Raw genomic sequence first — 12,456 nt, 5'->3', positions numbered from 1 at the left:
TTATTAATTTAAAATTAATTTATTGCAGTATTTAGGATTTGTTAAAAAAATTAATAAATCACTAGTTGAATCGGTTTCTTGAGGATATCGGCTATATGTGCTCTATCAATATTACATGTTTCTATTAAATTTCTAATAAATTATTCAGAAACAATTCTTCAACACGTTTTGGGGTTGGCTAAAAATTCAGTACTTAGTAAGTTCTAATTCCTGAACTAACTAATTAACAGGGGTATTAATTTCGATATACGATCTGGATTTAAAAACAGTACGACTTACCAGGGTGTCTCTTTATACAGTAGTCCTCAATTGTCAGACAATTATTTTAGGTTAGGGGTAATCGATATGGGAATATGCAACTTCCCATGCACAACATATAAAATATACTTTATATTATATCATGATTTATTTTACATTATTTTTAGGAAACACAATTATCTAAATCTATATAATTTTGAATTAAGTAAATAATCTTATCTTCAATTATTAAATATTTATATGTTACAATTAATATATAGTCCATACAGTAAAACAGCCAATGCACGTCCTCAAAATTTATAATGCAACGTTGCCGCACCAAATTTAAGTTTTCATATATTTTGATTCTGACAAAAACAATCCTAATGTAAATAAAATAATGAAACAAAAATAACGTTATTATATATAATTTATTTTAAAATTATAGCATATCTAATGTATACGTTTTGAAGGACTTAAACTACAGTTAACTAAACAGTCACAATATTTTATAGGTTAGAGCTGTTTTATTATATTTACGTTGACATATGACAACGGTGCCGACGACTACTAACACAAATTTACAATTTTATAGACCGATTCGATTACATGTTAGGACGCATCAGACTTCATTCTGTCTTTTTAACTGGATTAATGCTAATAAGTAAAAAGAGAAAGAAAAGATGCTGCGAGTTTAAAAGAGATTTTATGTTCTTATAAACTGAATGTGGCAAGACGTTCGGCGGTGTTGATGACGTGCATTGGCTGTTTTATTGGAATATAACTCGTTCAATAAAATTTCTTTTACATTCGAATTAAACTCTAATTTTATCCTGATTAAAAATAAACAGAATGCTGTGTGATTTATCGGAACGGGTAACCGAATCAGTCTATAAAATTCGACTTGGGTTCGTACTGGTGGGCCATGTTGCCAAGTTTCTGCAAAATTCTTCGAAACAAAGTTGCCACGTGCTGTTGTCAAAAATTCTGATGACGTGTAAAATGTTTTTGTAGTAAAATAAAAAAAAATTATTACTCTTCGTGAGTCCACAATCTGCCCTATTGGCAATAAGTATTTCTTATGTCTATATTATATATACATGGCATGTAGAAAATCACTTCATTAAGCAATCTTCTGCATAAAATATTATCTTAATTAATTAGTCTTATTCTAAAGTCTACATATGTCCAATAATCAGATCAGGTGGTGTTAAACGTTTTAATCTACGCACTTTACTATCACGTCGCATATTTAGCAGATTAGCGAGTACATTGGGATGCACTAACACTCTTTCGAAGTACTTCACACAAACACGTTGAATTACACTCGTTATAGGTTCTATAGGAATATCGCGTTGTATCACTTTATTTGAAATATAGTACGGAGCATCAACAATGGCACGCAACACCTTATTTTGGAACAGTTGAATGATGGATATATTAGATTTGCTAACGGTACCCCATAGTTGGATTCCATATGTCCAAATGGGCTTGAGTATAGACTCATACAGCAATACCTTGTTATCTAATGATAACTTGGATTTGCGCCCGATGAGCCGATGTGAAAATTGATTTTTTTTAATAACCTAACCTAGCTATTCGTTGGTTTTGACATTTCTCTACATAAAGTAGTAGTTTTTCATTTGACAGGAAATTATTCATTATGGCTACCATTCATGGGATGTGAAAATTGATTTTTTTTAGTAACCTAACCTAACTATTCGTTGGTTTTGACATTTCTCTACATAAAGTAGTAGTTTTTTATTTGACAGGAAATTATTCATTATGGCTACCGCACGAATTGACTGAAAATGCTTTTTTAACATTGTGATTTCATTGGTTGCCAAGCAAAAAAGAAGTTTTTTCTGTTGCGTAATGCGACTGCTTATGAAAAATGCATCCACTATAATACTAAGTGCAAAAACTGGGTTAGAAACACTGAAGTGAAATATTTATGGTCATTAAATAAATTGAAAAATGTAATATTGAAAAAAAGACGAGAAAATTAATGGAACGATGAAATGAAAAAATGACGCAAAGCGATTTTCTTTCATGACAATGCTCTACCACACCTTGCAAGAGTTCTGAAGAATACAGTATTGGTGTCTGTTACTACTGTTCACACACTTTAGATCGATGCAGCATGGCTTGATTGGCACCTGGTTTCGAAATATTTGGTGCTGTTAAAATAAGAAAATGGACCGCTAGACAAATCAACATTCTCTTATTCATTCATTCGTTCTTTCGACACGGTCTAACCATGTTGCTTGAAAGATGTAGAAGTTTATAACAAGAGAAAATGGTCAGGATACATGCAAGCACGAAAAATATTCTTTATCAGTTCATATGAGAGGCATGCAGTCCAGCAAAATGTCCTTTTTATATTGGTATTTTCATCCATTTCTCCATCTCTTTCTCTTCTTGTTTTGAACTATTTAGCTGATCTTCATCGAAAATACTTATAGTCTGTTCAAAGTTATTTTGTACATACGTTATTTAAATTTGTGACATCCAAACATCGCAATGTTACTACATCAATTCTGAGTTTTAGTTCACTTTGGTTTTGACATACAACAAAATTCTAATCTAAGTAAAATAATTGAACAAAAATGTTATAAAATAAAATTTATTTTAACATGACAGTACATCTAAAAACTACAGTTAATTATACAGCCACAACAGTTTATAGGTTAGAATTATAACCTCTTGTCACTATTGCTTTCAAGAATTTTGCATACGTTTGATAACCCGACGACTTTAACAGACTCATTCGTTTCATGTTCCAAGTAATCAGACAGCATTTTGTCTCTTTCTAACTAGAATAATATGAAAAAGAAGAAAAATATTGCCTGATTCTAAGACGAATTTTCAAATTGCGGCAGGCAATACATCAAACGTCTTGAAGAGGCTATATATTGTCGCGTTCTAACCAGGAAAGTGTGGAATCCCCATAGAGTTTCGTATTAATCTCGACACTTTTTTTTTCAAAAACTATTAAATATTGTTCTAAGCAATAAGACATTGCTTAACAAGTTCCGATTCCAACCAGTAAAACAACTTTTAGATAAAATTTAACTTGATTTGTCAAGAACCCTCAGTTGTGATACATTCACTCGGCTCTCTCCGAATGTTGCTATGCCTATTTGGTATAATTTGTATTTGCTTTCAAAATACTATTAACTTTGGCTCTCATTGCTTCATATAAACCAAATCTCTTTCCCCTTTTTCCCCCGAACTGTGCAAATAGCCAGTTACCACTGGTGAGTGGCAAGACAATTTATTTTTATCCACTAACGGCAATTTGCCTTGGAAGTAACGAAACTTGAGTTATGACTTAATGTTTGGAGGTTAGACTTAAGTAGCCTCATCATCTATATATTATTATAACACTCAGTAATTAATATTAATTATTATTGATTATTATAATTAATATTTATTAAAATTAATTACTAATTATTATATAAGTTTAGGCAACTCTTAATGTTGTTAACTTTAAAAACATAACCTAATATTTTGAAAATTATTAATTATTTCTTTATGTTAATTGGTTATTTTATATATTTCAGTCTTCTATTAAGTGTGCCAGATTAACAAATTAAGCAATTACTTAGGGCATCGCGTTAAAAAAACGATACTAGTTTATTTACGGATATCATGTAGTCTTAATCCTGATCCTCCCTATTTTAGAACTATTCTGTCTTGCAATTTACGGTTTCTATTACACATTTTGGTTTCTTTATTTTTTTATATCCATGATCAAAGTACCAAACCAAACTGATTTAGTGTTTGTAATTAAAATATACTTTGTGTAGACCTTTCAGTAAAACAGCCAATACACCTTTTAGATGACGTCAAAAAATGTACTGCCAAATGCAGTTTGTAAAAATGTAAAATTTCTTTTGAACTTGAAGTGGATTTTTCCTTCTCATTTTACTTTAGTTACAAGGAGACAGACTAGGTGCTGACGTTATAAATTGGCTGTTTTATTGGATATCTATAGTTATAAATATTAGTTTTGGGAATAACTTTTCAAGAATGCCCTGTCGTTATTATACACAATTTTTCTTTCTTTTTATTAATTTTTCGGAACTGTTTTCACTGTTTCACCTACGAACTGGTAAGGGTAGTGATTAAATAAAATACGCTTTGTAGTAAAATGACGTTGTTTTATTGATATACCCGTTCCCGATTCCCGAAGACCGGGCGAAAAAACACGAACATTATCGAACGTTACCTTGTTCTTTGTAGGTCAGCAAGATGAGCATCATCATAAGACTACAAAACCTGCCCTGGTCGGCGAACGCTCTGGACATCAGACAGTACTTCCAGGGCCTCAGTATCCCGGAGGGCGGCGTGCACATCGTGGGTGGCGAACTTGGGGATGCCTTTATAGCCTTCAGGTAGTTCAGTAGTCTAAAAATTTATCGATTATACATATACTAAGTAGGAGTTAATAAAAAAATTAACGTTTTTTTAAAAGAACGTGTATGTTATATACACATTAGAGAGAGTGAGGTTGGGTTTGAATGACTAATTTTCTATAAACTGAATTAGGGAACTTAGAAGGGAAACTAGCATTCTAGAAACTAAAATTCACTCTGATTCACTTATTACTTATGCTTATATTAAGTGTCTATCTAATTTTTTCAAAAATATTTAAGCAATATAATAAAACGTTACTATTTTTAATGTTATTCATGAATAAACTAAAAGAAGAATGTACTGAAATATTCTTAGTGGAAACTTATTTCCTATTTTTGTTTCATTGATTATAATATCATTATATATATATATATATATATATATATATATATATATATATATATATATATATATATATACTGTAAAACTGTCTACTGTTTCTACTGTAAAACTTGGGGGTAAAACCATATTTCCTTTCTTTTTTCCTTCTTGTTAGAAGAAGCTGTTATGTATCAGAAACAATAGATTTGACCGTTTCTAAAAAATGTCTATAGAAATAAATGTTACGTTCTTCAATTCAGTGTGGACTTCAGTCTTTACTATTTCTTTCTCATTTGGATGTAGCCATCTTAACAACGATTTGAACAATATTTTTACATCAATTTAACATCTCATGACTACTTTTAAATAAACCATTGTAACTGTAGCTACAATAAAAAGTTCTCAAAAAATATAATTAGTTCATAAAAAACGTTATATTTTTAATATATCAGCAAATATATAATAGCTGCAAAAAATATATTAAAAAGGACGACACAAAATTCCTACTAAACTCATTTGGATATACACCAAACTAAATCTACACTGAAATAACATTTGTAGAAATAACATTCTCTATTCGTCCTATCTACTAGTATTATTGATGACAATATTAAAATCTTAATATGGCCTTAAGCCATATTTTTTGCTTTTTTTTCCACCACAATTTGGGTTGTCAACATCTGTTATCCATCGGATAGATAACATTATTGAAACAGTGGACATCTTCATGTAGTTAACACGTAATCGAGCCTTTTTACAACAGATCTGATTATAAAAATAGGATTTCCCACGATTTTTAGGGAAAGCAGACTTGAAATAGCAACAAGCTTCGGAAATAAAGTTTCGTTCACACATTATTGGTATATCTGCATCAAGGAATTGAATGTACGAAACTATTCGCTTTGTTAAAAAAAAACAAGCAAAAATTAAAATCTTAAAGTCTTGGTGAGCTTTTAGCATTGGCTCCGGCACTCAGCATTTTTTACTCATCGTTTTTAGGAAAGTTCTCTAAAAACATATAAATTCTCTTCATTCTAACAAAGTCTGTTCAACGAACTATTTTTCAAACATTTGACATCTGTCAAGGTCACACATGCAATCCCCGTAATATAGGTACCGAAAATATATTATATTTTCACATTGCCACATAAGAAACTATCCCCGAAGAGGATATATACCGATAGTGATATCTATTGGTAAAAATGCGGTGTCAATGTACCAACATTCTAACCAACAGTCTTTTTTTATAACAAAACTGAAACATTCAAATAAATTCCATGAGTTGTTTTGCCTCTTTTAAGATAATTATGCTTGTGTGCTTCTCAAAATACTAATAACTGTTGTCTTAACTTACAGAACATTGTATTTGTATTCAAACAAGTCATTAAAATATTCATCATTTCATTTTTATGATATCGTGGTATCTATTGGTGAAAGTGCGAAGTGTCAATGCAAATAATCTAACCTCACTATTAAACTCAGTAGTTTCTTTGCATAAAACAATATTTTTCCATTTGATTAGTGTCTACAGACGTGCTACATGTCTACATAATGCTCAAAATTATTTTTTTAAATTCATTACTTTTGTTGTTTTGGCCGAAGAAATCTGCTGCCTTTTTTATAAATTTATGTTGATGCTGTTACGTCATATCCCAATTGTCTGTTTTGCTTTCAACGATTTAAAAGTAGTTATTTTTATGGCAATTGCAAGTAATAGCCTGGAGGACCAAACAAGTTCGAAAACAATGAGTTGCAAGATTTATTGGACGAATATCCAGTTCTCACTTTTAGAAAATTCTCAAGTTATCTTATATCTTATTGAAACATCCTAAAGTAAGATAAATGACTAGCACACGAATTTATTCTAAATTCGAGCCGTTACGACATCGACATAAAACCTTGCTGTGCATATAGTCTTCAGCAAGGTATAGTACATTAAAGGTGTTAAAACAATTGAAATTGTTGCTGCAGCTGTCTAACAACGTCAATTAAACAAAATGAACGACGTATTGTTGCAAAAAGATCGGAAATAGCGAGCAACAGACACAAGGTCACCCTCTAGAAGTTATAAATAAATGCAACGTGCTATTTATAGGATATCTACAACCCAACTAAACATTCTATCTAGCAATTCTGTATAAAATAACATTACCACCATTAGACTTTAATTAAGCAATCTGAGTGAAGATACATTTCAAAATATTCTTGCTACAAATCAAAATTTGTGGGTAAACACACTTCTAAAATATCAAAATATTATTGTCCTAATTCTAACACCGGCTATAAATAGATATACTCGGATATCCAGCGGTTGCGTCGCTATAATTCGAGACAACCGGATCAAATTAGTGAAACACCGATGTATTATTCAATAGATGTTTTTATTAGGCGATTTTTGCTCAACAAATATGTCTATTTAATCAATAATTAACCAAGGACGAACGAATTTCAAATGCCAAAATCTAATTAAACGTGATCTAGAGCAAACTAATTTCGTTTCGAAACAGTTTTTTTATAAGGTAATTTGTCAGATTAGTAACAGCTTGTGGTTAATATTATTCTTCTTCTGAATACACCGTCGCACAAATATATTGCATGTCTGTTATTAGGGACGTTTCCGGTTTTTATTTAGTAATATTCTTTTTTAATCAATTATTAACATTACATCATAACAGTTGCTTTAACTTAATTCGTTCGTATACTAGAAGAGTATGATGAATATAAGAATATATTCTGGAATTTTTGTAGTAACCTAAAACCTCACTTGATACTCAAGTTTAAATTTAGCTAAGTTTAGTGTCAATTATTTTGTGTTTATGTGTGTTCTTTGTGTTATATTTTTATATTTATCTCTAAAATTACTCAATAATATATATTACATGGCACTAAAAAATACCATCATTGTTTTCTCATCGAATTTCTTCTATATTAAAAAACAGTATGGAAACCCCTCCCTCAATTCATTCAATAAAAGGAAGCAATGCTATTCTATTCGATATTTCATTAAGCCTATATGTAGAATATGCGCGTATGCATCATGGCTATAAGTCTTTTTTCTGTAACGTAGGGTAGGTGGCTTATAAAACACACATCCTGTATTTTTGACCTCATTTACCCCTGCTTCAACACTTATAGCGTCACTTTTATGTTTTGTACCTATGGAATTCACTTGGTTTGCTTGCTGAATATTATATAAATCTTTATGAGTCAATAAATCTAGTCTTTTCAAATAGTCATTACTTAAAGTAGTTGGTGTTTGTTTCATCCCATATAATATCCATTGGTATTTTAGCAGCTATTTTTACGTTCGTATACTAGAAGAGTATAATGAATATATGAATATATTCTGGAATTTATGAAGTAACCTAAAACCTCACTTGATACTCAAGTTTAATTTTAGCTAAGTTTAGTGTCGATTATTTTATGTTTATGTGTGTTCTTTGTGTTATATATTTATATTTATCTCTAAAATTACTCAATAATATATAATACATGGCACTAAAAAATACCATCATTGTTTCCTCATCGAATTTCTTCTATATTAAAAAACAGCATGGAAACCCCTCCCTCAATTCATTCAATAAAAGCAAGCAATGTTGTTCTATTCGATATTTCATTAAGCCTATATGTAGAATATGCGCGTATACATCATGGCTATATTCTTTTAATATTTTATATTGCCCTTCATTTATTATGACCAACATAAAGTCTTTTTTCTGTAACGTAGGGTAGGTGGCTTATAAAACACACATCCTGTACTTTTGACCTCATTTACCCCTGCTTTAACACTTATAGCGTCACTTTTATGTTTTGTACCTATGGAATTCACTTGGGTTGCTTGCTGAATATTATATAAATCTTTATGAGTCAATAAATCTAGTCTTTTCGAATAGTCACTACTTAAAGTAGTTAGTGTTTGTTTCATCCCATATAATATCCATTGGTATTTTAGCAGCTATTTTTACGTTCGTATACTAGAAGAGTATAATGAATATATGAATATATTCTGGAATTTATGAAGTAACCTAAAACCTCACTTGATACTCAAGTTTAATTTTAGCTAAGTTTAGTGTCGATTATTTTATGTTTATGTGTGTTCTTTGTGTTATATATTTATATTTATCTCTAAAATTACTCAATAATATATAATACATGGCACTAAAAAATACCATCATTGTATCCTCATCGAATTTCTTCTATATTAAAAAACAGCATGGAAACCCCTCCCTCAATTCATTCAATAAAAGCAAGCAATGTTGTTCTATTCGATATTTCATTAAGCCTATATGTAGAATATGCGCGTATACATCATGGCTATAAGTCTTTTTTCATTTATTATGACCAACATAAAATCTTTTTGGTGTAACGTAGGGTAGGTGGCTTATAAAACACACATCCTGTACTTTTGACCTCATTTACCCCTGCTTCAACACTTATAGCGTCACTTTTATGTTTTGTACCTATGGAATTCACTTGGTTTGCTTGCTGAATATTATATAAATCTTTATGAGTCAATAAATCGAGTCTTTTCGAATAGTCACTACTTAAAGTAGTTAGTGTTTGTTTCATCCCATATAATATCCATTGGTATTTTAGCAGCTATTTTTACGTTCGTATACTAGAAGAGTATAATGAATATATGAATATATTCTGGAATTTATGAAGTAACCTAAAACCTCACTTGATACTCAAGTTTAATTTTAGCTAAGTTTAGTGTCGATTATTTTATGTTTATGTGTGTTCTTTGTGTTATATATTTATATTTATCTCTAAAATTACTCAATAATATATAATACATGGCACTAAAAAATACCATCATTGTTTCCTCATCGAATTTCTTCTATATTAAAAAACAGCATGGAAACCCCTCCCTCAATTCATTCAATAAAAGCAAGCAATGTTGTTCTATTCGATATTTCATTAAGCCTATATGTAGAATATGCGCGTATACATTCGTGGCTATATTCTTTTAATATTTTATATTGCCCTTCATTTATTATGACCAACATAAAGTATTTTTGGTGTAACGTAGGGTAGGTGGCTTATAAAACACACATCCTGTACTTTTGACCTCATTTACCCCTGCTTTAACACTTATAGCGTCACTTTTATGTTTTGTACCTATGGAATTCACTTGGTTTGCTTGCTGAATATTATATAAATCTTTATGAGTCAATAAATCGAGTCTTTTCGAATAGTCACTACTTAAAGTAGTTAGTGTTTGTTTCATCCCATATAATATCCATTGGTATTTTAGCAGCTATTTTTACGTTGGTATATTAGAAGAGTATAATGAATATATGAATATATTCTGGAATTTATGAAGTAACCTAAAACCTCACTTGATACTCAAGTTTAATTTTAGCTAAGTTTAGTGTCGATTATTTTATGTTTATGTGTGTTCTTTGTGTTATATATTTATATTTATCTCTAAAATTACTCAATAATATATAATACATGGCACTAAAAAATACCATCATTGTTTCCTCATCGAATTTCTTCTATATTAAAAAACAGCATGGAAACCCCTCCCTCAATTCATTCAATAAAAGCAAGCAATGTTGTTCTATTCGATATTTCATTAAGCCTATATGTAGAATATGCGCGTATACATCATGGCTATAAGTCTTTTTTCTGTAACGTAGGGTAGGTGGCTTATAAAACACACATCCTGTACTTTTGACCTCATTTACCCCTGCTTTAACACTTATAGCGTCACTTTTATGTTTTGTACCTATGGAATTCACTTGGTTTGCTTGCTGAATATTATATAAATCTTTATGAGTCAATAAATCGAGTCTTTTCGAATAGTCACTACTTAAAGTAGTTAGTGTTTGTTTCATCCCATATAATATCCATTGGTATTTTAGCAGCTATTTTTACGTTGGTATATTAGAAGAGTATAATGAATATATGAATATATTCTGGAATTTATGAAGTAACCTAAAACCTCACTTGATACTCAAGTTTAATTTTAGCTAAGTTTAGTGTCGATTATTTTATGTTTATGTGTGTTCTTTGTGTTATATATTTATATTTATCTCTAAAATTACTCAATAATATATAATACATGGCACTAAAAAATACCATCATTGTTTCCTCATCGAATTTCTTCTATATTAAAAAACAGCATGGAAACCCCTCCCTCAATTCATTCAATAAAAGCAAGCAATGTTGTTCTATTCGATATTTCATTAAGCCTATATGTAGAATATGCGCGTATACATCATGGCTATAAGTGTTTTTTCTGTAACGTAGGGTAGGTGGCTTATAAAACACACATCCTGTACTTTTGACCTCATTTACCCCTGCTTTAACACTTATAGCGTCACTTTTATGTTTTGTACCTATGGAATTCACTTGGTTTGCTTGCTGAATATTATATAAATCTTTATGAGTCAATAAATCGAGTCTTTTCGAATAGTCACTACTTAAAGTAGTTAGTGTTTGTTTCATCCCATATAATATCCATTGGTATTTTAGCAGCTATTTTTACGTTGGTATATTAGAAGAGTATAATGAATATATGAATATATTCTGGAATTTATGAAGTAACCTAAAACCTCACTTGATACTCAAGTTTAATTTTAGCTAAGTTTAGTGTCGATTATTTTATGTTTATGTGTGTTCTTTGTTTTATATATTTATATTTATCTCTAAAATTTCTCAATAATATATATTACATGGCACTAAAAATACCATCATTGTTTCCTCATCGAATTTCTTCTATATTAAAAAACAGTATGGAAACCCCTCCCTCAATTCATTCAATAAAAGCAAGCAATGTTGTTCTATTCGATATTGCATTAAGCCTATATGTAGAATATGCGCGTATGCATCATGGCTATATTCTTTTAATATTTTATATTGCCCTTCATTTATTATGACCAACATAAAGTCTTTTTTCTGTAACGTAGGGTAGGTGGCTTATAAAACACACATCCTGTACTTTTGACCTCATTTACTCCTGCTTCAACACTTATAGCGTCACTTTTATGTTTTGTACCTATGGAATTCACTTGGGTTGCTTGCTGAATATTATATAAATCTTTATGAGTCAATAAATCTAGTCTTTTCAAATAGTCACTACTTAAAGTAGTTAGTGTTTGTTTCATCCCATATAATATCCATTGGTATTTTAGCAGCTATTTTTACGTTCGTATACTAGAAGAGAATATGAATATATGAATATATTCTGGAATTTATGAAGTAGCCTAAAACCTCACTTGATACTCAAGTTTAACTTTAGCTAAGTTTAGTGTCTATTATTTTATGTTTATGTGGGTTCTTTGTGTTATATATTTATATTTATCTCTAAAATTTCTCAATAATATATATTACATGGCACTAAAAATACCATCATTGTTTCCTCATCGAATTTCTTCTATATTAAAAAACAGTATGGAAACCCCTCCCTCAATTCATTCAATAAAAGCAAGCAATGTTGTTCTATTCGATATTGCATTAAGCCTATAT

The 12,456-nt window shown here is 30.2% G+C and overlaps 1 protein-coding gene across 2 annotated transcripts in view; it reads left to right on the top strand.

The window, feature by feature from the left end:
• LOC143203796 (uncharacterized) overlaps window positions 1–12,456 on the top strand; it is a 41,547-nt gene that overhangs the window by 16,041 nt on the left and 13,050 nt on the right. For both annotated transcript variants that reach the window (XM_076416076.1, XM_076416078.1), the window contains exon 2: window positions 4,486–4,637. In XM_076416076.1, the coding sequence (XP_076272191.1) occupies window positions 4,495–4,637 (143 nt within the window). In that variant the 5' untranslated portion in view covers window positions 4,486–4,494. The remainder of the gene's footprint in view (window positions 1–4,485; window positions 4,638–12,456) is intronic.

This window comes from Rhynchophorus ferrugineus, unplaced genomic scaffold, assembly GCF_030347505.1.
Source record: "Rhynchophorus ferrugineus isolate W39M unplaced genomic scaffold, kcgeb_rfMv2 rfM10, whole genome shotgun sequence".
NCBI classification, from domain to species: domain Eukaryota; kingdom Metazoa; phylum Arthropoda; class Insecta; order Coleoptera; family Curculionidae; genus Rhynchophorus; species Rhynchophorus ferrugineus.
The sequence above is the reverse complement of the archived record's forward strand: the minus strand, read 5'-3'. Positions and strand labels throughout refer to the sequence as shown.